At 42.8% G+C, this 27,888-nt stretch overlaps 1 protein-coding gene across 1 annotated transcript in view; it reads left to right on the forward strand.

Moving 5' to 3' along the window:
• Positions 1 to 6,905: 6,905 nt before the first annotated feature.
• SINHCAF (SIN3-HDAC complex associated factor) overlaps positions 6,906 to 27,888 on the forward strand; it is a 44,756-nt gene continuing 23,773 nt past the window's right edge. Inside the window, exon 1 of the mRNA XM_034936076.3 lies at positions 6,906 to 8,308. Coding sequence (XP_034791967.2) covers positions 7,978 to 8,308 — 331 coding nt within the window. The 5' untranslated portion in view covers positions 6,906 to 7,977. The remainder of the gene's footprint in view (positions 8,309 to 27,888) is intronic.

The raw sequence follows: 27,888 nt of genomic DNA on the forward strand, positions 1-27,888 counted from the left end.
TCCAGGAAGTGAACTCTATGTCTGGGGGATCAGCTTCTTTTTTTCTTTCTTCTTCTTCTTCTCCTTCTTCTTCTTCCACTTCTTCTTCTTTTTTTTTTTTTTTGAAACAGAGTCTTGCTCTGTCACCCGGGCTGAAGTGTGGTGGTGCTATCATAGGTCACTGCAACCTCAAACCCCTGGTCTCAAGCGATCCTCTTCCTTGGCCTCCCAAAGTGTTGAGATTACAAGCCTGAGACATTGCACCTGGCCTGGGGATAGCGGTGGGGATCAACTTCTTATTGACATTTAGAAAACTAAATTTTGGTAGAAGAAACATACATTGATTAAACCATTTGTAACCTAATTATAGGGGTTCATCTCTGAGGTATGCTTTTGGCATGCAATTACGTCCAACTCCGATGTAACTTCCAAATTCACAGGGCTTAAATCTCTGTCTCCAACACCTGATACCATCTTTTCCCTCAAACAGGACTCATTTGCAATCTTTTATTCTGACTTTTATTTAGTCAAAGACACATTTTTTTCTCTTAGTCATGTCTTTTTCTAACACCCGTTGTTCCTGAAGTTGCCACTGGTTCAACACTCTTTCCCTCTCTCCCACTTCTCCATCGAATCCTACTAATATCTCAATGTCACTTCCTCAAAGAAGCCTTCTCTTACCTCCAGATTAGATCTGATCCCCTTGCCATACATGGTTAAGTCCCTGGTACTTACTTTTTTTTCCTTTTATTTCTCACACTTTATTCTGTGGCCACAGTGACGTAAACACCTCATGACCTTGAGACATTATTGATGGTACCACTAGTCTATTCCGTGCAATCAAAGATTCATAAAATTCCACAGGAGTTTAGAGAGGTTAGCTAGCTTCATATTGTAAGTAATGCAATTCATTGAATGAATTTTTAAAAGCATTATCTTGATTTTATCTGTTTGTTTAGTGATGAGGAGCTGCCTTTGGAAGTATCCTGAACCATCCTTGGACTATTTGTATGTCTGGGAAATTTTATCATGTTTAGCGTCATTCTTTTGATTTTCAAGACTAATTTTGTTCCAAAGGATAAAACAAGTCCATCCCTCTACTAAGGACAATCCTTCAGATAGTCAAAGATTGCCCTCTTACTCAATCGAAACACAGCCTTCCTTCTATTATTGCTTTTATGCTATGGTTTCCATCCTTCTTCATTGTCCTGATTTACCCTACTGTGAACTCATTCTAGTTTTTCAATATTCTTCTTAACGAAAAATTATTTTTGTTACCGGTAATTTTATTTTTTAAAAGCATGCTGGCCGGGTGCAGTGGCTCATGCCTGTAATCCCAGCACTTTGGGAGGCCGAGGTGGGCGAATCACCAGAGGTCAGGAGTTTGAGACCAGCCTGGCCAACACGGTGAAACCCTGTCTCTATTAAAAATACAAAAATTAGCCGGGCGCAAAAATTAGTGGTGCGCGCCTGTAGTCCCAGCTACTCGGCAGGCTGAGGCAGGAGAATCGCTTGGACCTGGGAGACAGAGCTTACAGTGAGCCAAGATCATGCCATTGCACTCCAGCCTGGGCAACAAGAGCAAAACTCTCTCTCAAAAATAAATAAATACATAAATATAAATAAATAAATAAAATCATGCTGTTCAAATGTCATAAGATACTATTATAAAACTTAAGATTTCTATAAGTTCAGGATACTCTAAGAATAAGTTTTTGATAATTCTTTAAGCTTTTATGTCCAGAAATTTGAAAAGTTAATTTTGATTAAGTAATAAATAACTTTTTCTGGCAGCTGTCGACACTTGTTGGAGGATTGGGGTAACTTAGATGGCATAATCCAGGCTATACCTTCGAGTGTAAACTTATCTGCCTTGCTCTGACGGCTTGCTATTTGAACTTCAAAGAGATTTAAACAAATTATTAAAACACTGTACTTGTTTTGTTGTGAGAAAAAGAGGAACCAAACCCTATGCTTAATAATAATCATCAGCTCTTTCCTGGGTTTGGCAAACATGTTTTCATGTGGTTGGTACCAGCCGCTGATGAGGGTATCTGCCTTTATTTTAAAAACAATCATTAGTTTGTCATTACAAACATGACTAAATTGCTAGCAATGTCCTTCATAATCAAGCAAGATTTGTCCTCTTCTACAATCCTTTATATATAATTTATCCTCCATTCCAAGAATATTAAATTCTAAAGTGGCTGACAATAAATCTCAAAAGAAGGCAACACATTCTACAGAAGAAAAAGGAGCAAATAAAATAGAATTATATAGAAATGAATTAGAGAGGCTTGAGCCCCTCAAGTTCTGAAATGATTTCACTATCTGGCACATAGTGATGATCATTAAATGTTTGCTAAAGGAATAAAAATTCAAGCATTAGGGATAATTCTACAGTGAGACATACATTATAAGAAAGTAGTTAGCTTTCAACTTCAAAATGTTTGAAAACTACTTATGAGTTCAACATAGCATTGTAGTCATTAAAAAATACTCAGGGCAGGGTGTGGTGGCTCACGCCTGTAATCCTAGCACTTTGGGAGGCCAAGGTGGGTGAATTACCTGAGGTCGGGAGTTTGAGACCAGCCTGACCAACTATGGAGAAACCCCATCTCTACTAAAAATACAAAATTAGCTGGGCATGCAGGCTCATGCCTGTAATCCCAGCTACTCGGAAGGCTGAGGCAGGAGAATCGCTTGAACCCGGGAGGTGGAGGTTGTGGTGAGCCAAGATCGTGCCATTGCACTCTAGCCTGGGCAACAAGAGCAAAACTCCTTCTCAAAAAAACAAACAAAAACAAAACAAAACAAAACAAAATCCGCAGATATTTTCCTAGCATGATGTAATTCAATCTCTTGTAATACAAATTGATATATTATAAATTACTTCTTGTATTTCTTTCTTTCCTTTTTCACGTTGAAAAATTCACTTGGGCAATTTAGGTAGTAGTATTTAAAAGTAACCCATACATGAGCTATTGGGCCTGGGTAGGGCCATCCATAATGACATGTTCAAGCAACAAACTGGACAAAAGAACCTTCGGAATGCACTTGGTTGTTCAAAAATAGCAGGTGGTTGCTTTTAAAAAAAAGACTATGGAATTCAGATTTTTCTTTAAGAATTTTGTTTATTGCAATAGGATTATCAAAGAAAAATTAAAAAGTAATAAAAAATTAAAAAAAAAGAATTTTGTAGCTACCCTTCCTAAAAAACTTACCCAGATTACTTCTTGACCTATACTTTGAGAGCAGAGGAAGTCTGGCTACATTAACTCAGTAGCTCTGCAACTTCTAGGTACTTTTTTACCTGAACAGTGTATCCTAAGTACTGTAATTCCTGCATTGCTTGCACATTTGAGTTTATTGTTCCATCCCTGTATTACAATAATTTTTTTTTTTTTTTTTTTGAGACGGAATCTTGCCCTGTTACCCAGGCTGGAGTGCAGTGGCGCGATCTCGGCTCACTGCAACCTCTGCCTCCCGGATTCAAGCAATTCTCCTGCCTCAGCCTCCCAAGTAGCTGGGATTACAGGCATGTGCCACCATGCCCGGCTAATTTTTTTGTATTTTTAGTAGAGACGAGGTTTCACCATATTGGCCAGGCTGGTCTCGAACTCCTGACCTTATGATCCACCCACCTCGACCTCCCAAAGTGCTGGGATTACAGGCAGGAGCCACCGCGTCCGGCCACAATAAATATTCTTTACATAAACTTTCAAGAGAAAAAGCATTCAAGGTACATGTGTGTGTGTGCACATACTTACATATATGTATATATATACTCCTGTAAACCATAATTGGAGTTTAAAAAGTATTATTATGGTATTTACAATTTTCTTTCTTTTCTTTTCTTTTTTTTTTTTGAGACGGAGTCTTGCTGTGTTGTCCAGGCTGGAGTGCAGTGGCGTGATCTTGGCTCACTGCAACCTCCGCCTCTCGGGTTCAGGCAATTCTCCTGCCTCAGCCTCCTGAGTAGCTAGGATTACAGGCATGTGCCACCACACCTCAGCCTCTCGAGTAGCAGGGATTACAGGTGAGTGCCACCATGCCCCACTAATTTTTGTATTTTTAGTAGAGACAGAGTTTCACTATGTTGGCCAGGCTGGTCTTGAACTCCTGACCTCAGGTGATCCACTTGCCTTGGCTTCCCAAAGTGCTGGGATTACAGGTGTGAGCCACCATGCCCGGCTAATTTTTATATTTTTAGCAGAGGCAGGGTTTCACCATGTTGGCCAGGCTGGTCTCGAACTCCTGACCTCATGTGATCTGCCTGCCTTGGCCTCCCAAAGTGCTAGGATTACAGGTGTGAGGCGCTGCGCCCAACCGTTTATTACATTAAAAAAAAATTTTCCTAGCCAACTAATGCATGCAAGATGTCAGTATATATTATCTGATGTGCACTGTGTCAGGCACTGGAATACAAAAATGGGTAAGAAAGGCATAAAATCCTTGTCTTTAAGGAGCTCATATTTTAATGAGAGGTGTCCTTTTTCTTTCTGTTTTTTTTTTTGTTGTTGTTGTTGTTGTTGTTTTTGAGACAGTCTTGCTCTGTCGCCCAGGCTGGGGTGCAGTGGCGCAATCTCTGCTCACTGCAGCCTCCGCCTCCCAGGTTCAAGCGATTCTCCTGCCTCAGGCTCCCGAATAGCTGGGATTACAGGTGCCCACGACCACGCCAGGCTATCTTTTCAGGTATTTATAATATAGTTTTCATATACAGTTACAGAAATAGTATGTTACAGAACCTAAAGAAAAATAAAGAAGTATTAGTTGAGGAGTTCAGAAGTGGGTTTATACTGTATGTACTAGGAATTGCCTGTTGAATTAAATTAACATTTCAGAAGTAACTATTTAAATCTGTATTGTTGACGCTGTAGTGAAAGCAGCGAAACGTGTCAGCAGATGATTAAGTTTTATGGTTGATTTTCACACTTTTGTAGCTTGGGACCAATATCAAGTTTCTGGGAAAAACATCCTTCCTCTCTCCCCACCCTCTATCATTAACCCCGGGTTTCTGCCTGTTGGTGTTAAGTGTGTCCTTGGGACAAAGGCGAATCAATCATTCGGTTTTCATTTTCCTCTTATCAATCTGAGAAGAGCTACTTCAGTTTTTTTCTTCCGGAGTCTAGAAAGCGCTTAGATTGTTGAATTATTACATATTCTGCATTGAAAAGTCTGTACGTCACTCGTTATTTTTTCCATTCCCAAGACCACCAGTTACTGGAATTATTTCTGGGTGAGTGGAACACCCTTTACAAGCTGCTAGAGGAGGTATGCCTGTCCCTAGGTTATTGGCTTTCCATTGCCTAGTCTTTTAAAGAAAGCGGCACTGTTCCCACGGAAATTAACAATCATTCAATTCGGAGAGACTTGAAATCTTAAGGCCGAAGTGGAGGAAAAAACTGGATTGTTATGGGTTGGGTTACTATTTGAGAAGGGCAAGCGGGAGTTAGCGAATGGATAGGGTGTTAAAATGGGACTTTATTAAACGACTCATTACAACTGCACAAAAACTAATCCTTTGCTGGCCCCAGAGGATTTTTTTTTACAAGCTTCAAAAACCTAACTTCAAACAAAATTTAGGAAACGTGGGATTAGTATAAATTCAGTCTGGGTGCTTACAAGACCACCTCCTCTGTCACCGACAGTGGGGACAGGTGTGAGAATTTTGCAAAAGCAGCTTTCAGAACAATTTTTCAGCTCTCAATGGTGTCCCTAACAACTTCGGGGGCGGAAAACACGCCAAGCAGCGCAGCCCTCCCCTCAGTTGCTAACCTTTCCCTTTCCCACCTCGCCTCTCCCTCTCCGCCGCGGCCTGCAGCCGGGGGTGGGGGGGGCGTTTGTTTATGTGACGTCCGCCGTAGTAAGCAGTCCCCGCCCCCGTTTCCCTCTGGCCGCCGCGTTTCCCGCGCCGCGGAGCTTCTCCCCTTAAAAGGACAATAGAGGCCTCGGGAGCGCGCGCGGTCGCCGGGACTTCTCCCCCTCCCAGCCCGCGACGTGCGCGCGCCCGTATGCAAATAAGTTCGATTCAAGAGAATTTTGTGCCGGGAGCCGCGCGTGCGCAGAGGGAAAGCGGAATCTACACCTTCCCGGCCAGCGGTAGCAACTGCAGAACTGCAGGAGACAATCTTTCTAGACAAGGCAGTTGAGGAGGAGGGAGCGCTTGAGGGGGACTGGCCTGGCGTGCACTCCGCACCTCGGGGACATTATTGCGCGTGGAACGGCTGCTTTTGGAAGGTGAGTGACTCTCACCATGCTTCTAGTGCAAAACTGTCTCACGAGGCTTTGATTTCAGAGTGTTTTTTTTTTTCTCTTTTCACCTCCACCCACCTCCCCCCGTCCTTCCACTTACACACAGGAAGTTTTGTCTTGGAGGTGGCATTGTTGGGAGCGCTGTTTTCGTGATCTTCAGACCCCAGATTCTTTGGTACGCTCGTGTTTAGTGTGTATTTATTAATTGGGGAGGGTATTTGAGGCAAACCGAAAGTCTCGGGGCGGGGAAGTGAGTGGAGCCTGGGCATAATTGAGGAGTCGCCGGAGTTGAGGGATCCACGTTGAAGGTGACAATGACTTTTCTCCGCCGCAGTGTTCTCTCGCGGAAAGGAGCCCGGCGGCCGAAAGGCCCGAGAGGAAAGCGACTCGTTGGCCACCGCGCAGCGGCCGGGGTCGGTGCGTCCGCGTGGGCGCGAGGCGCGGGCAGGGTCGGGCGCCGTTGTGAAACCTCGTGGTTTAGTTGACTGCAGCCCCCGGACTAGGGTGGACAATAAACGCCATTCGCTCGGAAACTAAGTTGCCATCCGCTTCCGAGTTGGCGGCCGAGGGTCTTTAAATCGGCCTTTGGGGGTCAGTGCTGGGCTCTGCCGGAGCGCACGCGGCGTGGCGTTGTTTGCTCAACTCCGGTGGGATGCGGATGCGACAATGAGAGCAACACGCGGTCGCTTAAAAACAGCCCGTCTTCCACTCGCCTGCCCTCTTCGGACCGCGCCCAAGAGCCTCTGGTGTCCGGGGTGCTTTCGGAGCCCGAAGTTTTGCTCCCGGTGCGTTCACCTGTAGCGTAGGTGTGGGCGACACCGCGAGGGCTTCCCGTTTATGGGCGGCCGTCCGCGCTGTAAGATGGCCAGGGAAGCCAACTTGGCTGGAGATGGAGGCGGCGGCGTTCTCTACGCCGCGGGAGTCAGTGAACTCCGCAGGGCACTGCTTTTTGTGCTCTACGTGACAGACCACGTGCTTCGGGCTGCGACCCTGGTCCTTGTCCGAATGTCCAGCCAGCCCCGCGTGAGCCGTGGGATGCGGCCGCCGTCGGGCAGGTCCGGCCGGCAGGACAATGTGGTTTGCTGATGATGGCGTCTTGCCAGTTTAAAAAGCAGAGTGAAAGTCGCCAACTCTCCGCCCGTGCGGGGCGGGTACTCCGGGCGTTTCTCATCAAGGACACTGCAAAACTTTGATTAAATGGGCCTGCTCCCGAGGGGAGGGTCGGGGGGCCAGGCTCCGGACTCTTCGGGGCGCGGGGTCCGGACCCCTACTCAAGGTGATCGTCCAGTGTCCGGCCCCTGCGAAACGCTCCGACATCCCTGATGCTGCACGTAGGCAGCGCCCGGCTGGACAGAAAACAAAGGGCTGCATGTGCCCGTGCGGGCCCCCGGCGCTCGGGGCCGCCGCCTGGGCGTAGGGCCGTGCAGGTCGGAGGCCCTCGAAGTTCGGGCGAGTTTCGGGAGGGGCTTTTGTCCCTCAGCCCCCTCGTGGGGAAACTTTGGCGGCGCTACTTGTGCGAGGTGCCATGCTGGTGCGTAGGGAGGCGGCGTGCTTCCCCGCTCCGGGTGTGCGGTCGGGAGAGCGAGGGAGGCGGCAGTGCCCAGCGCTTCAGCCCTGGCGTCGGGGGTTGCGACGGCCGAGGGTTCCGGAGAGCTTGGCCTGGACTGCTCGGCCGGTTTCTCGTGGCCCGGGAGCCTGTGTCTGGGAGGTCTGTGGGTTCGCCTTTGAAGTCGAACTGTTGCCATGTTTGAATTACGTCAGGGCAAAGCCATGAGGAGGAACAAGCCCCGGCAGCGCGGCGTGCGGGAGGCGCGGCCTGCGGGAGGCGCCGGGCCGGGCTGGCGCGGGGCCCGTTGTTCCGGCGCAGGTGAGGGAGGCGGCGGCGAGCGACGCGGTTCACCTCCCGCTGCCCTCGCCCTCGCCCCGGCGAGCGGCCCCCGCAGGAACTTTCCTCCCGACGCGAGATGTCTTATTTACCAACAAATCCACCAGGGAGCATTCTTACTTGCTGGCTCGGCGTCTCTCTCGGCAGTCACCGGAGTGCCCGAGGGGGGAAGCACGATTTATACGGAAGGTGGGGACCCGAGGGCCCTGGGAGGAGCGGGGAGGCATTTTACTGCTTTCAGGGAAACGGGCGAGGGCGGCGAGCACCTCCTCCCCAGCTGAGCTGTGGCCCGCAAGTCCAGGGGACCCAGCCCCGACGACGCCCGATAAACCACCGTGGGGAAGTTCCGGGGCTCCCTGTTGCCCTACTAAGGGAAGTGAGGACTGTGGGCGAATTGTGCGTGCGGCCAGTTTCTTTGTGTGTTTCTAGGGGGTGGGGGGAGCGGGGAGGGGCAAGGTTTGTTTTGGTGTAGGGGGAGTTGGTTTCTTGAGGTGGTAGGGCGGTGCAGTTTGTTCTGGTAACTATGACCCTAGTCAGTTTCTTTGTTTTTATTTTCTTCCTGTAACCTTCCATTACTTAAGGCACTCGGAAGATTAGGATTTACTGTTGAGTTAAACAGGGACCCTATCCGAGACAGTTTTACCCCAGCAATTCTTTCTCCCCCTTCTTAAGTTGTCCTAAGGAGGGTTAAGAAAAGCTTTTCTTTTTCTTTTAATAATTTAAAAATGAATATGACCTTGTTATTCAGAGTACGCTGAAAGCACCTGTTTTTGAACTGGAATTTGCCAGACTTGAAAAGCCTTTTAAAATTTTATGTCGCAAAATTGAACACATTTAGTTGCCCAATCTAAATTAAAGTCTGGGAGTTTGTTTCTGGTGGAGTTCCGGAGAAAACCCTCATGGCATTTAAAGTATTTATATAATGATTTTGGGAAGGGGGATCTTTTTTAGGCGAAAGGTATGCGTGACTCAGTGTTTGGTGGTTATTCAGTGCCTTAGGATGACCTTGAAGAAGCAAATGTTTAGGGAGTTGGGCCTTTTGGAAACATTGTAAGGAGGCTGGGGAGCTGGCTGGGGAGGAAGCTGCTCAGGAAGATGACACAGGGTAACGGCTAGCTTCTTCCCAGATCCCGTGAACTGTGGTTGACCTTCTGGTTACCTCTCCTAGATTTTTCTTTTCAAGCTAACCTTTTTTTTTTTGTATGTGGCCCCAGGCATAGCTCAAAAATTATGCTGGTTTGACACATGGATGCTTCTTTGGTATTTGGGGTTTGCCTGTAGTCTAGACATCCGATACCCACCACCATATCTGTTGCTTCTTTCCTGATTTCTCCTGCATTTGAATCATGTCTAAGGCCTAGAATCTAAGTGATCATTACTAGGAAATAATACCCTTGAATGCCCCTGCCCCCACACACCTAAAAATCGATACTAGTTGAAATCCATTTTTTTTCATTATTTTGTTATTAATAAACCTATTTTTCCCAAGATTTGGTTGACCAAATTACAATACCAAAAGGCAACCTATATTAGTACATTTCTGTAGTAAATAGAGCATGTCAGGAAAATGAAAAACTTTGGACCTATTTTTCCCAAGTTTTGGTTGACCAAATTACAATACCAAAAGGCAACCTATATTAGTACATTTCTGTATTAAATAGAAAGAGCATGTCAAGAAAATGAAAAACTTTGGATTTAATAACTTTGGCTTTCCTTTCGCAGCTATTTCTCTGGGTCCTGTATTTAAAATGCATATGAGGTGCTTTGCAAATACGCTGAGATTGTTTGAGTTGTTTTTCTTAATTAGTATTTCATAGCTAAGTTATGGCTAGAATTTCCATTTCCTAGCAGATTTCATATACTACATACAGAGCTTAATGGGTTTTGTTTTACTAATTAGATGATGTAAAACAGAGATTTGGATTATCAATGTGAATGAATTCAGGGTGGGAAAGACCCACAGACAAGGTCTCTACTGCCTTCTCTTTGTATTGCTTTTGTGGGAGGTTGGAGATACGAAGTTCAATTGGTAGAATATTCTAGATCACTGGTGGACAGCAGGCCCCAAGTCTGTCTGTCCTTGCACAATATTCTTAATTCTGTATATCTGGAACCTGAATGGTCAATTTTTTTTTCCCCCCAGAGTGGTTATCAAGTCCTGGGAAATCCTGACTCATAGGGCTCAAACTCAGACATATTTATGTCAGAGAAGCAATTTAAGAACCATTTTACATGTAAAATAAAAGTTTTTCACTGGGGAAAGCGTAAACTTTTAAATCTAAACCAACTATACAGGGCTCTTATGAGGATAAATTAATCAATTTACCATGCCAGGCACATAGTAGGTTGCTTTAAAAGTATGTCATTTTCGTTTTTTCTTAAGAGATGGTAGGAATATAATTGGTTGAGCAGAAAAGGAACACATGTATTGAGGCATGAAGTTTTGCTGTTCAGAGGTTTCTGGGTTAGTAATGTTTGGGTTTCAAAGCTGTCATCATCTTATAGTCACTTTGTGATCCAGTTTTTTTCATCTGTAAAATGGTAGTAATACCTATTTTAAATAAGTTGTAATTAAGCCAGTGACATGATTGATAAATATTAGCTGCTGTTGTCCTCACAACACTGGGAAGTAGACATTTTACAGAAGATAAAACTGAGGCCTGTGTCAGTTATCGTTTCTGGGGAAACATTAAGTAAATTTTTAGTGGAAAGAATGAGTGTCTTTGGTCCCCTCCCTTACCTTATGAAAGCAGTTCTGGGAAGACACTGCCCTTGACTCTTGGTTGTCTTTTCAATTCTGATTCAACCATTTTACATCAGAAAGTCCTGCGGAAACCTGGAAAATGTCATTTTTCTTTCTTCCTGATTTCTCTTGTCCACAAGATTGTCTTGTATTTCCCACACTTAAGTTTTGATTTTGGGGTGTTATAAATTGAGACATTTTTGTTGTCTTTTGTTTCTCCAGTTTTTTATTGAATCTGCAACTAGGATTTTTCTGTATTATGGAAATAATCTGGAAATGTCATCTAGTCCAAAAAGGGAGTTTGTTTTCAAGGTAGGGAGGTTTTCTCTCTGCCTCAGAAATACTAATGTCACAGGTACACCGCTGTTACATATTCAAGTATGAAAGTTACCGTTGAACTAAAAGAATTTATTTCTAGCTTTGTATTTAGTTGTTTTCCACCTATTATAAGTTTGGTTTGGCTTACTGTTATTTTAATTTGGTAAATGTTAACTGTGCTGAGTTGAAGTAGCTCTCATTTCTCATTTCTCCCCACACTAGTCTAATTTCCTTCCCCCTGCTCCTGCTTGAAATAAGCAAGAAACATTTTTTCCTATAGCTTTTAAAACCTCAGGTTTTTTTTCCTACAAAAGTCTATAGACCAAATGTTAAAAAAAGACTCCTTTTTAAAAACATTAAAAATATTTCTATGATCAATAGTGCAAACAATGACTCCTTTCAAAACATTAGTTTTTAGAATTCACGTCTTTATTGTAGACACCATTTCCCATTCCATGCCCTTAAATATACTGTTTATATTAATCTTGGCTGCCCCACTCTTTGAGTAGTTAGCAAATTCTACCCGTTTCTGTGTACTATGTACAGCCAGCACCTGGTTGTAATACAAGACTTAGTTTCTGCTCGACAGCGGTTTACTATTGAGTAGAGGAGATAATGCAGTAAACAAGAAGTGAAATCTTATGTGGTAGGTGTTCTAATAAAGGTATGGAAGGGTTTTGTAAAATAAGTAATTCTTAAGAGAATTTCCCAGGTCAAGGGGATAGAGGGTAAGCCGTCTCAGACAGAAATAACAGCCTGAGTAGAGGGTGGCTAGTTATTAAAGTTGGTTTGACACTCCTAGAATATCAGAATTCCAAGTTGGGAGCAGCTGGTAGGCAGGAGCAGATCCTGAAAAGCTTTGAATTCCTTGCCAAGGAGTTTAGATACTATCATGAAGCCAGTGTTGGTACCTTGGAAGGGAAGATTAGTAGTTGAACTTTAGGAAGATATCACATGTTTAAAGGATGTAGGGAAGTCAGTTACAAGGTTCTGACAGGAGTTCATGCACCATGATGAGGAACAAACAGGCAGTGGGGATGGAAGTGAAGGAAGAAACAGAATTTCTAAGGACTTCACAATAAATTTGATGGAGGGCCATGCAGAGGGTGAAGGAAGAGCTCAGTTGGCTTCCAAGTTGTTTTTGTGTGACTGTGGATGACAACCAAGATAGGTAAATAGAGGAAGAGCAGATTTGGAGGGAAGATTATATAATCAATTCTCAGGGTATTTAAAGATTGGAATGGATTGGTGGTCAGTTGGCCATATTTATCCTAGAGCTAAGGGGAGAGATTGGACCAGGGAATGAATAATAGGTATTACCAGTAAGGTTGGTTAGTAACTTCCTGCGAGTGGATTGCCCAAAGACAGAAAGCAAAATGATACCTGAAATGTAAGAGGAAAAAAAGAGAGAAAGAAGAAAGATTCATGAGTAAAAAGAATTGTCAGAGCTGAGTGCATACCTTGTGCCGATCTTTGTGTTGATGTTGTGTTGATGCTTTACAGATACTATTCAGGAGATTTGGATTTGTCATTATTATTATTATTTTGAGACTGAGCTTTGCTCTTGTTGCCTAAACTGGAGTTCAGTGGTGCAATCTTGGCTTACTGCAACCTCTGCCTCTGGGTTCAGGCAATTCTCCTGCCTCAGCCTCCTGAGTAGCCGGGATTACAGGCGCACGCCACCAGGCTGGGCTAATTTTTTGTATTTTTAGTAGGAACGGTGTTTCACCATGTTAGCCAGACTGGTCTCGAACTCCTGACCAGGTGATCCACCTGCCTCTGCCTCCCATAGTGCTGGGATTACATGCGTGAGCCACTGTGCCCGGCCTGTCATTATTTTATAGATGAGGAAACAGGATTAGTGAGGTTAAGGAACTTTCCTGAGGTTTGGGTCAAATCAGGTGTGTATACTATCATGTATCCATTTTCTTAACATTTTTCTCAAGTTTGAAAATGGGAGAACAGCTTCATAGAGGAGTATATGGGGCTTTTCATGACCTTAAAGTCTCCCTGAAAAGGCTAAGTTCCTCTTTTCCCACAGACCTGGGCTTAAAAGAAAATCTTTAGTAATCAGAATTTTACCTTCAGTTAAATTTGTTGTATATATCTTGGGATAGATAGCATTTATTTTTCTGTAATGTTCAACTCTTATAAATTCAAGGAAATAAACAGAATTTCCCAATGTTACAGAAGGGCAAATAAAATTAGGAGTGACTTCCTATTTAGTTGTAAAGACAGAAGCAGAAATATACTCCAAATTGACTCATTGCAGACCCAAGTATGGTTATATTTTCTAACTCATAATCATCCATTAAAAGCAAATAAATATTCTCTCTGACACTTTCAATTTTTTTTTTAATGTACTGGAATTCCTCTTAATCTAGAATTGGGAGACCTAGTTTTCTTTTTCTTTTTTTTTTTTTCGCTCTACCAAAATTGGAGGGGCCTGGTGTTTTACACTATCTAAAGCCCAAAGACTTGAATTTGTAATTTTATTTTTAACCTATGCCATTTCAGTTGAAGACTTGTTTATTTCTGAGTTTGACCTCTTTCCTATATAGGATGAGTTTTAGGCTCTTCTGCCAAGTGTGGATTCCATAGACAGCCATAGTTATAAATGCTTTACCATGTAATTTCTCAGAGACAGGGCACATGTTTGAAGAGGCTGTTGGCAAACAAGTGGGGTCTGCTACCCCTTTCTCAGTTTTCTTCTAGACAGATTTACATTTATCCCTTAAAGTTAGCTAAATTCAGGAATTTTGCTGAGATGTAGGCTGCTATCTAGAAGCAGGTAAGAGGAAATAATGTCTTACTACTCCATGGGTTTCCTTAACTGCAGATGAAACATGTCTCATTGTTGGGGAATACTGCAGCCAAATAGCCTAGCAGCGGGAGAATACAAAGCATTTAGTCCTGTTGACCGTTTGTGAAAAGTGTTGCTCCAGTTACACTGTTAGTGTTTACTGGATGCTGTACTTAAATGTGATTAATGATAGCATATGATTGACTAAAATGGTGTCAATGGTGGCATTACCAATTACAGGAACTCAAGTATCCCCACAGTTTGTGATCGCGAGTATTTTTTCGTGTTATTTCTTTTCCTTTCCCATCATCATGCCATTTCTAGTTTGGCTCTAAAGAAATGCATCTCCTTCACTTCAAAGTTGTCTTTGGTTGCTTAGTTCTTTTTGTCTTTGTTCACTGCTGTTTCCTTCCCACTTTACAAATCTTTTGCTTGTCTCCTGTCTGCAGTTTCCTTCCCATTCTGCTCTGTGTGTATTTAGATCTTACCAGTCTATTTCGTAGTCTCTCCCATGGAGTGTATTTTCTAATTTGTATCTCTCCATCTGTATGTCTTTGAGGAAGTTTATTTAAGCTCTCTGTGCTTTTTTAGATTACTCTTAAGGTGTGTCTTGATAACCAAGGTTATTGGAGAGTGATGCTCTTGGTTAAAAAAAAAAAGCAGGAGGTAGTAAAGTGAAAGTAAGCTTCTTTTATGCTTGTACTCCTCAGAGGCAACCACTATTTACTATTTTTAAGAACCAATTTAAAAAGAAGTTTGTGTAGTTACAGTCTCATTTTAAAAACATCCTGTGAGATTATACTGTATTACTACTGTTCAACTTGCTTTAAAGGTTGAAACAGCGTTCTGTGGTGTTTCAACCATAATTTAACCAGTCTGAAAATTCGTTGACATTTAAGTCACTTCAACTATCTTGTGTTTTTTTTTTTGTTTTTAAAGACTTAGGCCAGTTGATTTTTAGAAAGAAAAAAATGATAATTAGAAGCTAGGGTTTTGGTTTATTGGAAACTTAAGGATAGTTTCATTTGGGAGGTTGTTCCCCTAATTTGTGCATATCAGAATTTCAGTTCCCAAGATGACTTGGACAGTTGTGAAGTTAACTGTTATTTACCACGTTTGACTATTGCTCTCAATTTTCTTCCATCTAGTCCACCCAGTGGTATTACTGAGTTTTGAAAGGTACTTTTGAATATTAAAAAACGCTTTACTTCTGAATATATAAAAAAGCCAGAAGAAGGAATCTAGAAAGTGGAATTGGGGAAGTTAGAGTAACTAATGATGTCCTTCAAAGCATGCATGCCAACTAAGGTGAGCTTAACATATGTTAAATTCATCGTAATAAGAACCCTCTCCATATCCTTAAATGTGAGTTAACACCCTTATAAGATTTAAAAAGACAAAATAGTTGAATTAAATTCATCACCTTTTCACTGTCTCCTATTCCATATTAAAAAGGGTACTAAAGCTCTAAAATTTGCATTTCAGTATTTTTCATTCTGTTTCCTGGTTGGAGCTTAAAATGAACAAGTATTTAGTATTGCTGAGATTTATGAGAGATAATCTTTAATCTTATTTATCAGAAAACTTTTCTTAAATAGCGTCTTTAATATAAACTATCGCTGTGAAACTCTTTTTCTTTCCTATGTATATTATTATATTCAGTAAACTTATGTGTTTAATTAGATGTAAAATTAGACGTTATTCTTGATCTTTGGCTTCCCAATTTCATTAGATGGGATTAGAATTGTCCCTTTTGTGTCTTTGATATATTGTGGTTATCTCATCCCTTTCTTGACTCATCAGCACCAAGGTTAGATTCATTAAGTTAGATTCATTAAGATCATTAAATTTATATGAAACCCACAGCTTTAAAGTAGAAGAAAACCCTACAAATCAGCCAAAACAGATGTTTAGAATTGATTGTTGTGTTTTAAAACTTTATTTTTTTGTTTATATATATTGTCCATATAATTAGTTATCTTTTTTAATTGCTTTTGCTGACTTAGCTATTACCTTTAATCTTTTTTAACTTTGGGATATTCAGTTTATTTGGTCAGAGCTATAATTATGGCATGGTTTATTTTTTTTATTTTTTATTTTTGAGATGAATTTTTGCTCTTGTCCCCAAGGCTGGAGTGCAGTGGCACAATCTCGGCTCACTGCATACTCTGCCTCCCGGGTTCAAGCAATTCTGCTGCCTCAGCCTCCTGAGTAGCTGAGATTTACAGGCGTCTGCCACTACTCCTGGCAAATTTTTTTATATTTAGTAGAGACAGGGTTGCGTCATGTTGGTCAGGCTGGTCTCAAACTCCTGACCTCAGGTGATCCACCCACCTTGGCATCCCAAAGTGCTGGGATTACAGGCTTCAGCCACCACGCCCGGCCATGGTTGATTGTTTTTAACTGTTACAGTATTAAAACAATTTTTGGGTTTTTGGCTAATAGTAGTCAAAGAAAGAATGCCAGTGAAAGTGCTTTATAAAATGTAAAGTGCTATACAAATGACAACTTAAAATTTAAGCAACACATTTATTACACCTGTGAAAGCAAATAAAAGAAAAAACTGATCAACACAGTCCTCCTCTAAATTTCTTTCTGGCCCAGGAATGTGTGTATATTGCAAAAACAGCTATGTCAGAGATAAGCGTTACAAACTCCCATAAATAGGCGTGTTTTAACTGTAACCTTTCAAATCCTGAGGAACTTCTCAAAATGTTTGTCCTATTTGAAGAAACTTCAGACAGCATACTGTAGACAGATAGATGATGATAGATGGTGTCAGAAGAAAAGAGAAAACTGGTCCAAGATGGCTGCAGTTTGGACATATGCATAATTAAACCACTGCCTACAAACTAAAGCTGACCCCTTGGGTTTGTAACTGGAGTTTGTTAAATATTTTACTGACAGATACTGGTTGTAAACTTGTTTATCAGATACAGAACAAAGGCAAGATGGAATCAATCATCCTTCCACCAGACCCTAAGGTGCCTACACAATTATTAACTTTTCTCTTCTACCCACTCAACCACATATTTACTTGACTTTAGGCATAACATCACTGAATATGAACCAAATTCTCAACTATTGCTTCACCATACCGCACATATTTTCCTGTTTAAAAAATATATAAAGACTGTGCCTCATGCAGTCTACTTCAGAGCACAGGTAATAAGCTACGGAACTTGTGCTTCCTGGGTGCGCATCCTCAAGCTTTGTGTTTGCAAGCAGCACATTCAGATTCAGAACACCTCCTGACTTAGTCAATCTAATGAGAAGGTATTAAAAATTATGGAGAACAAATCCTCTAAATCGACTAAATCCCCTGCAACTGCAGAACATCTGATTCCACCTTTAGAAACCCCAGCTGGGTTAATATACAGTACTTGGGGTGCCTCATTGTGTAATTACTTAAACAAATGGACCAGGATGACTGAAGAATGACTTCACATCACAATGGCCTAAATGCAGATCCTTTGATATATGCAGACCAGGATGGAAGGTGCTAGTGCAAAAATTAAGCAACCAGAATGGGGAAACTACTTCCAGTGGTATCTTGAAAGTAGCAAAAGTGGGTAGGATGATCTTTCTTCCTTATAGAATGCTGATAAACAACTTAGAGGTGTTAACAGATAGCTCTCAAATATACTCTCCTATTAAAAAAAAAAATCTTCAGAAGTACCTCTCTTTAGGCCTCCTTCACCACCTACACCTTCACTCTATCTTCATCTTTCTTTTTTTTTTGAGACGGAGTCTCGCTCTGTTGCCCAGGCTGGAGTGCAATGGCGCGATCTCGGCTCACTGCAAACTCCGCCTCCCGGGTTCGCGCCATTCTTCTGCCTCAGCCTTCAGAGTGGCTGGGATTACAGGCGCCCGCCACCACGCCCGGCTAATTTTTTTTGTATTTTTAGTAGAGACAGGGTTTCACCGTGTTAGGCAGGATGGTCTCAATCTTGTGACCTCGTGATCCGCCCGCCTCGCTTCCTAAACTGCTGGGATTACAGGCGTGAGCCACTGTGCCCTGCCACTCTATCTTCATCTTTCTAACTCCCCAGGCTGGATCTGATTTTTCTTCTTCTGCCATCTCTTTCTCCTTGTCTGCCACTTGTTAGACTGTGACAGGAAACACGGCTCCAAAGGCCCCTGCTCTTGTTGTCCTTCCACCTACCCTGGCAGCAACCTCTTGTTCAGAAGTGAGGGACAGGAACTCCACAGGAATGCTTCCTGTGGTTGCCTCATTCTGGGAACAGCCTATGATAGGTGAGGGATTCCTAATTCTCTTTCTCTTTTTTTTTAAGGGATTAAAACATTTAATTGGCCGGGCGTGGTGGCTCACGCCTGTAATCCCAGCACTTTGGGAGGCTGAGGAGGGTGGATCATCTGAGGTCAGGAGTTCGAGACCAGCCTAGCCTGGTCATTATGGTGAAACCCCATCACTACTAAAAATACAAAAAATTAGCCGGGCGAGGTGGTGGGCACCTGTAATCCCAGCTACTTGGGAGGCTGAGGCAGGAGAATCGCTTGAACCCAGGAGGTGGAGGTTGCAGTGAGCCGAGATCGTGCCATTGCACTCCAGCCTGGGCAACAAGAGCGAAACTCCGTCTCAGAAAAAACAAAACAAACAAACAAAAAAACATTTAATTACACATATACACACAGATATTACACATATTCAGTGCATTCAGAATCCCAGCAGGATGTTTGTGGAAATTAACAACTTATTCTGAAATTGTTTTGATAATGAATAGGGCCGAGAATAGCCAAGATAATCTTAAAGAATAAAGTTGAAAGACTTATCAGGTATGACTTATAAAGCTGTAGTAATTAAGATAGTATTAGTGGATAATATACAATTATATGAAAAGAATAGAGCATTCAGATACAGCCCCATATTGGATTTATGACAGCAGTACCACTGCAGTGCAATAAAGAAAAGAGTGATCTTGGCTGCATGGGGTGGCTCACACCTGTAATCCCAGCACTTCGGGAGGCCGAGGCAGGTGGATCACCTGAGGTCAGGAGTTCGAGACCAGCCCGGCCAATATGGTGAAACCCTGTCTCTACTAAAAATACAAAAAAAAAAAAAAAAAAAATAGCTGGGCGTGGTGGCGGGTGCCTGTAATCTCAGCTACTTGGGAGGCTGAGGCAGGAGAATCGCCTGAACCCAGGAGGTGGAGGTTGCAGTGAGCCGAGATCGTGCCGTTGCACTCCAGCCTGGGCAACAAGAGCAAAACTGCGTCTCAAAAAAAAAGAAAAAAGAAAAGAGTGATCTTTTCATTAAATGGTGCTGGGTGATCTACATATCCATGGGGAAGAGGGCCAGGGAAGAATCTTTGACCCTTACCTTTAATGCCATGTAAAAATATCACAAATTCTAGAACAATTAAAATCTAAATTTGAAAGGAAAACAAACTTCTGGAAGATAATAATGGAGATTATTTTCCCGACCTGGAGGAAAGCAAAGATTTCTTAATCAGGACGCAAAAAGAGCTAGCTACAAAAGAAAATGCTGATAATTTGTACTACATTAAAATTAGGAACTTAAGTTCCTCAAGACTCAGTTAAATGAGTAACAGTGAACAGAGTAAAGACATCTATGAAACATATAACCACCAAAGGTCTTGTATCCAGAAGATAAGCACATGACTGAAAAGGATACCTAAATGGCCAATAAGTTCTAGGACCCATTTGGAATCAGGGAAATGCTTATCAAAACCACACTGAGATACCACTGAAATAACAAATGACTGATACCAAGTGTTGGCAAATATCTGAAATAAATGGAGCCGTCATACAATGATGGTATGAGTGTTAACTGGTACCATCATTTTAGGAAACAGTTTAGCAAGATCTACTGAAGGTAAATTTACACATTTTCTATGACCCAGCAGTTCTATTCCTAGAAATACACACACTCACACACACACACACACAAAATACGTAAAACAATGTTGAAAACACATTACTTGTAGTAGCCAAAACTGAAAATGTCCCAAAATATCTATTGACCCTGTGTGATATGCTGTCACACAACGGAATTCTATACAGTGAAGAAAAATAAAAAATACAGCATGGATTAATCTCACAAATGTTGAACAAAAGAAGCCAGACTGAAAGAGTACATTCTGTATAGTTCCAATTAAGTTTAAAAACAGGAAAAACCAATTGATGGTGATAAATGTCAGTTGTTACCATTGGGACCAGGGAACAGTGACTGGGATGACACCTGTAGACTGCTGGTACCATCCTCTTTCTGATCAAAAGTTACTTCTCCTTTGCCAGCTTTGTCAAACAGCTGAAAGGCTACCATAAACAAAGTATCAGGGGCACCCAGGACCAATCAAAAGGCCACACATTCTTGAAAAGATACTAGTCATTAAAATGGAAATAGCTGGTGGATGCCACCTTCATCAAGTGATCAAACTTAGCATCATCAACACTGGGACAACATTCCTCCCATCTTTGGTCTGACCCACCACCCCACTTAAAAGTTCCACAGTCTTTGGGTTAGGCTGGCTTTCTCCAGAAATGTTCAAGTATGGAGTGATAAAGTCATTGGGAGACATGAAAAATTCACCATTTTTCTCAATGCTTGCATACTTCAAAAATATTGTTATAAGCTCAGTTGGATCTGCTCTCTCAGTTTGCCACCTTGGCAGCCGCCATGCTTGGCCCTGGGTCCAGGGGGCTGCGGGACCCACTCACTGGCTTGCTCATGCTCGGTCCCAGTGGTTCACTTCCAGTACCAGCAGCGTGTGTTCCCGGCCTGCCTGGAGTCCTGATTCTCTATCAACCCTAGTCGAAGGCCAAATTATGGGCCATAGTTAAGGAATTCCCTGACCCTTATGAAGATCGGATTTGCTTTACCAAAGAATTTGAACTCACAATTAAAATCTATGACCCAGGTCATTCTGACATTTATCGGCTTGTCTACATGCTGGTTTCAGCTGCTTAAGCTAAGGAATAGCTAGAAAAAGCACAGTGTGGTTGGATCCCCTAACAGATCTTGTTCCTGAAAATCCAGTATGACCTCTGCCACAGCCAACTCCCCAGCTTTCAGAAGATGGCTCAAAGACGCGTGAGTATGAGCAGCTTCTCTGTTAAATGCCATTCCCTTGTTTTTTTCAAAAGATCATAGATTACGGCCAGACACTTTGGGAGGCCAAGGCGGGTGGATCATGAGGTCAGGAGTTCGAGGCCAGCCTGGCCAACTGGTGAAACCCCATCTCTACTAAAAATACAAAAATCAGCCAGTCGTGGTGGCACACACCTGTAATCTTAGTTCCTCAGGAGGCTGAGGCAGGAGAATTGCTTGAACCTCAGAGGCGGAGGTTGCAATGAGCTGAGATTGTGCCACTGCACTCCAGCCTGGCGACAGAATGAGACTCTCTCAGGAAAAAAAAAAAAAAAAAAGATCGTAGATTGGATTAAAATCCAGCGATGCTGCCAGAATCCAGATGGGCCTGTTGTAGATTTTTTTACCCACTTTGATAAAACATGAAAACAATATTGCAGATGTCAGTGGACAACTTTGAAAACAATAAAAATGACATATTATTAAAGTTTCCCAAACAATTTGGATGATGCACTACCCACTCTTGTCAAATGTCACATGACTGACTAGGTGATGGCCAGAACTAATGACTGGTCAACTGGCTGACCAGTTGTCCTGCACAATGATGAAAAAGGAAAATCAAAAGGCTGTACACTTAACAATGGTAACACTTAACCTCTTAAAACTCCCAGGCTAGGAAGTCTTGGTCCTAAGAACTCTTCTCCCCTTGTCTGTCACTGCTACAAGAAACTAGGCATTTTAAAAGGAATTGCAGGACATTGAAATGGAAACAACAGGATGATAAACTGGAAAACTAGGACTCCTCTGAGGAAATAGGGGGTTTTCATTTCTCCCAATATGCTGCTTTAACTCACTCTTTGGGAGAAATTAACACAATAGTAGGCACAGGAGCTCCTGTATCAGTTATAAATTCCACCTTACTTGAAAACCCCATTTCTCAGAGGAATGAAAAAGTTAACATGGTGGGTATACCTAATAAACCTATCCCTTGCTTTAAGTTCACATCTTTGCTTAAGTGGTTCATTGGGTTTGGCTTCCTCCCAAGGGCTGTGAATGTGATACCCTTAGCCAATCCCATGTTTTCCTGATATGCCCAGAAGTACCTGTTTAACCTTCTGGATTGAAATTTCCACGACATCCATAATGCTCATCTCTTTTTCCTTAAAGTGGGAAATGTTTCTGGAACTGAAATCATGGGATTGGGGAAAGCAAACCAAAAAATGCCCTCATAATATATCACAAGTTGGCCGGGCACGGTGGCTCACGCTTGTAATCCCAGCACTTTGGTAGGCTGAGGCAGGTGGATCACCTGAGGTCGGGAGTTTGAGACCAGCCTGACCAACATGGAAAAACCCCATCTCTACTAAAAAAATACAAAATTAGCCGAGCGTGGTGGTGCATTCCTGTAATCCCAGCTACTCCGGAGGCTTAGGCAGGAGAATTGCTTGAACCTGGGAGGCGGAGGTTGCGGTGAGCCGAGATCACACCATTGCACTCCAGCCTGGGTGACAGAGTGAGACTCCGTCTCAAAAAAAAAAAAAAAAAAAATCACAAGTTGATGTTAGTGGTGTGGTGTAAAGACACCTTCATGTGATTGGGAAAATGAGAAAACAAAATGAAATATAATAAAGGGAAGGAAACCATAAGGCTCCTTTTAAACTTCCAACTTTTCTACTAATGCCAGAAGCTAAGCTTTTACTTGAAACTATTTCTTACCTGCTGTGGTCCCAGTCTAACATAGGCATAGGAAAGATACTCTCAGCTACTCCAATAAAGGTTGAGATTAACACTAAGAATCCCTTGCTTAACGTAAAATAATAGCCACTATGGCAAGAAGGCATAGATGGAGTTGCCCCAATCATGAGATTATCTTGAGAGAGGTTTTATTATTCCCTGCATCAGTCCCTGCAACACCCCCATTTTCCTTGTCAAGGAACCAAATGGGAAGGGGATGGAGATTTGTACAAAACTTAAGGGCTGTAGACAGTATTATAATACCTAGATATCCAGTGCTTCTTAACCTTCATACACCTGTCTGCCATACCAAATATCAAGGATGATAGTGTTTTTTTTTTTTTTTTTTTGAGACAGAATCTCACTCTGTCACCTAGGCTGGAGTACAGTGGCACAATCTCAGCTCACTGCAGCCTCCACCTCCTGGGATCAAGTGATTCTCCTGCCTCAGCCTGCCAGGTAGCTAGGATTACAGATGTGTACCACCACACCTGGCTTATTTTTGTATTTTTAGTAGAGACGGGGTTTCATGATGTTGGCCAGGCTGGTCTCGAACTCCTGACCTCAAGTGATCCACCCGCCTCAGCCTCCCAAAGTGCTGGGATTATAGGTGTGAGCCACTGTGCCTGTCCCTGACGATATTTTTCAGTTGCGGATCTCTGTAGTGCCTTTTTAAAGCATCCCTATACATCTAGGTAGTCAGTATTTGTTTGCCTTTTCCTGGAGAGAATGACGGTATACTTGGACTGTAATGTCACAGGGATATACAGTGCCCCACTTACTTTTCCCAAATACTGAAATATGAATTTAGCAGACTCGGACTTCTCTCAGGGGATCCTCATCCCTCATCCAGTGTGTGCATACCTCCTCCTTTGCTCTGACACACTTTCTTCCTCTGAAGAAGAAAACTTGTACTTACTTCAACAATTGGCCATTACATTAAGGGTAAACTTTAATTTTGTCTTTCTCAAGTCAAACATGTGGCACATGTTATGTCAGCCAAAGGATTGAGCATCAATCCTGATAGAATCAAAGGAATCTTAGCTTTTTTGATGCTTCCTACTAAAAAATAGCTTAGAGGGTTCTTGGAGTTGGCCTGCTGTTGTGGAAGCTGGATACTAAATTTTTATCGTGTGACTCAACCCTTTTGTACCTGTTTAAAGAATGACCAGCCTGATCCCATCATGTGGACTCTTGAGGGACAACCAGCTGTACAACAAATTAAAGAAAGATTAGTAGGCCAGGCGCGGTGGTTCATGCCTGTAATCCCAGCACTTTGAGAAGCTGAGGTGGGCAGATACTTGTGGCTAGGCGTTCAAGACCAGCACGGGCAACATGGTGAAACCGTGTCTCTACTAAAAATACAAAAATTAGCCAGATGTGGTGGCAAAACGCCTGTAGTCCCAGTTACATGGGAGGCTGAGGCAGGAGAATCGCTTGAACTTGGGAGGCAGAGGTTGCAGTGAGCCGACTGCATTCCAGCCTAAGTGACAGAGCAAGAGTCTGTTGTTGTTGTTTTTTTTAAAAGGTTAATAAATGCCCCAGCAATAAGACACCCAAACTATGAACTTTCTCTCTTTCTGTTCATGAAGATGGGGGGAACACATTTGGTATGTTGACTCAGACCTATAGGCTATTATAGTCAGCAGTTAGATCCAATGACTCGAGGATGGCCCCCTTGTATGAGGGCAATATCAGCTACAGCCCTTCTATATAAAACTGTTGGAGAGATAGTCATGGGGTCCTCTCCCTTACTGCCTTCATTCCGTATTCAGTTGAGCTACTTCTGAATTCCCATCATAACTCAACACTTGTCTTTCAATAGATTAACTTCCTATTAGGTCTTAATTTTATTATCCTCTAATGTTACCATCTCATTGCAGTAATCCTAACCTTGCCACTCTCTCTCTCTCTTTTTTAGACAGGGTCTTGCTCTGTCACCCAGGCTGGACTGCAGTGGTGTGTTCACAGCTCACTGCTGCCTTGACCTCCTGGGCTCAGTTAATCTGCCTGCCTCAGCCTCCCGAGTAGCTGGGACTACAGGCTTGCACCACTGCACCTGGCTAATTTTTATATTTTTTGTAGAGACAGGGCTTACCATGTTGCCCAGGCTGGTCTCAAACTCCTGGGCTCAAGCGGTCTGCCCACCTTGAGTGGCACTTGTGGATCTCTGTAGTGCCTTTTTAAGCATCCCTATACATCCAGGTAGTTAGTATTTGTTTGCCTTTACCTGGAGAGAATGACGGTATACTTGGACTGTGATGTTACAGGGATATACAGTGCCCCACTTACTTTTCCCAAATACTGAAATATGAATTTAGCAGACCACAAAGTGCTAGCATGAGCCACTGCACCAGGCCTGGCCAGTCTTCTGATAAGACCTCTCATTACTTCATCCTGATGACACACCCAACTTTTTACCCCAAGGACAGACCTACAAGAATCACCACTAGATAATGCTGAGACAGAATGGTTTACAGATGTATCTTACTTGAGGGGAGAAGGTGGTAAGGTTAAAGCAGGATGTGCCATGGTCATTGAAGCTGGTCTTCTTCAGGCTAAGTCAGCCCAACTGGCTGAACTGATTGCCCTGACTCAAACTTGTTAACTAGCAAAGAATAAAGTAGCAAAAATTATGCCCCTATGCATCTGGTGGTGCTCATGACTTTGGAATGCTATGGAAAGAGAGAGGATATTTAACCTTCTCAGGGCAACCCGTAAAAAATGGACTAGTCTTGGATCTCGCTTTTGGCAATTATAAAGGTTCCAGGCTGCTCTGAATTAAACACAACACAGAGTCAAGGTAATCAATTTGCTGATGCAGTAGCTAAGTGAGCTGCATTTGAGACACCAGTCCGATCCTTGGAATGACTGTGAGACTTAAACAGTTAAATCTACGCTAAAGGAAACCCAAGACTTAGCTTTCACCGAAGAAAGATCTACCTGGAAACAAAAGGGGGGGGGTACTTTTCCCCCAAACTGAACTATGGTATGGACCTAATGATAAACCCATTATCCTAGTGGGGTATCAGATACCCCTCATGGAACACATTTACAGCTTGACCCATTGGAATTCAGATAAAATGATATCCTATTATAAACAATATTATTGGAGACTGTCATCATGGCACAGAAGATTGATTTACAGTGTACCATCTACCCAAAACACAATCCTGGAAAACCCCTTTATGGGACTCAGGATCATTTTCTTTTTCTACCTAGACCTTTTGAGATGTGGCAGCTTGATTTTATCTAGCTGCCACCATCTTAAGCATATAAACATGTATTGGTAATGATATGCATGTTTTTGCATTGGGTAATGCAATTGCCCATCCTGCTGATGGGCAATGGTAGTGGGTAAAATCTTATTAAGAAGGGATTACCCCATTATGGGGAGTCCCCTTTTGAACTTCACAGCAATAGGGGAACTTATTTTACTGCCCAGGTCATTGAGCATTTGTAAAATTTGGGGCTGGGTGCAGTGGCTCATGCCTGTAATCCCAGCACTTGGGAGGCCGAGGCGGGCGGATCACCTGAGGTCAGGAGTTTAAGACCAGCCTGGCTAACATGGTGAAATCCTGTCTCCACTAACAATACAAAAATTAGCCGGGCATCGTGGCGCACGCCTGTAGTCCCAGCTACTCAGGAGGCTGAGGCAGGAGAATCGCTTAAACCTGGCAGGCGGAGGTTGCAGTAAGCCAAAATCACGCCACTGCACTCCAGCCTAGGTGACAGAGCGAGACTTAGTCTCAAAAAAAAAAAAAAAAAAAAAAAAAAAAAAAAAAATTGGCCTATATTTCAGTATTTTGATTGTGCCTACCACCCTTAGTTCCTCTGGATTGGTAGAATGGACCAATGGAATAATAAAAACACAACTGGCTAAATTTATGGAGGCTTTTCACCTCTGCTGGCTGAAGGCACTCGCCTTGGTATTGCTCAACCTTTGATCCATCCCTTTATCAGCTCTCTTCTCATGAAATTGTAACTGGAAGACCCAGGCACATGGGAATCAAGATGACTGATACAAATTTACTGAATGGGGACATCTTGCACTGTTATAAGGGACTTGTTCACCAGCTCATGAAAAGCCAGACCTTAGTGCAAGACACATCCCACAGTGCGCTCCTGGGAGATGAAGATTCTGGTCATGACCTCCAACCTGGAAATTTTGTCTGTTGGAAAAGACATCTCATAAAGGACTCCCTCCAGCCTTGGTGGAGGGGCCCTTACCAGGTACCGTTGACTAATCCATGCACAGCAGAGTTAAAGGTTGTAGACTCACGGATCCATATCTCTCACCTTAAAAAGGCACAACTTCCTGAATGGACCATGACTCCCACCAAAGATCCCTGTCTCTGATTCACCAAACAGCTTCAACCCTGAAACCAGGACGAGAAGTTGACAACATCTGAGTGGACAGCTAATTGACCTAAGACTTCAGACCAGGCCTGTATGATCTCCTGTCTAAACATTCTTAGAGTATTATATTTACTTTGGGGACTATTGGCCTTGTCTGCTTTGACTCAGATTATAGGATATATAACCTGGTTAATGTTTCTGTACACATGATGGCCACCTATATATATACACTTGACTTTTCAGGGTCTCTGCTGGGGATGGAAAAATAGTTCATTAGCCAAACTCTCCTAAAGTGTGGCAGATGGAGGCAGTCTCTCAGATTGCTGGATTTGTCACCAGCTTCCAAGGGCCATTCAAGATCATTACATGCTACTTGTTGCACCAGAGATTGATTTTTCTGACACTCCAAATGTTACCATATACTTACATCAGTTCCCTCCAAATGTCACTTTCCAAATTCAAATTCAGCTTCTAAAGCCAGGCCATATTTTCATTCTGTGCTTAGTAATAAGCCCTAAGTCTCACCCTTCCCCACCGCCCCCAGGTCTATCTATCAGTAAGCCAATCAGGGACAAATTCTCTAACTTATCTAGAACACAAACTTAATTCCTCATCTTTTCCAGGCCGCTGTCCCTGCACATTCCTGGCCTCCCACCGTTACTGTCATAACTGGCAACTGAATGTCCAAAGGAGAAAAAGCAAAGCAGATTGTGCCAGCACGTCTCATTTGTTATATATCA

This window comes from Pan paniscus, chromosome 10, assembly GCF_029289425.2.
Source record: "Pan paniscus chromosome 10, NHGRI_mPanPan1-v2.0_pri, whole genome shotgun sequence".
NCBI lineage: Eukaryota > Metazoa > Chordata > Mammalia > Primates > Hominidae > Pan > Pan paniscus.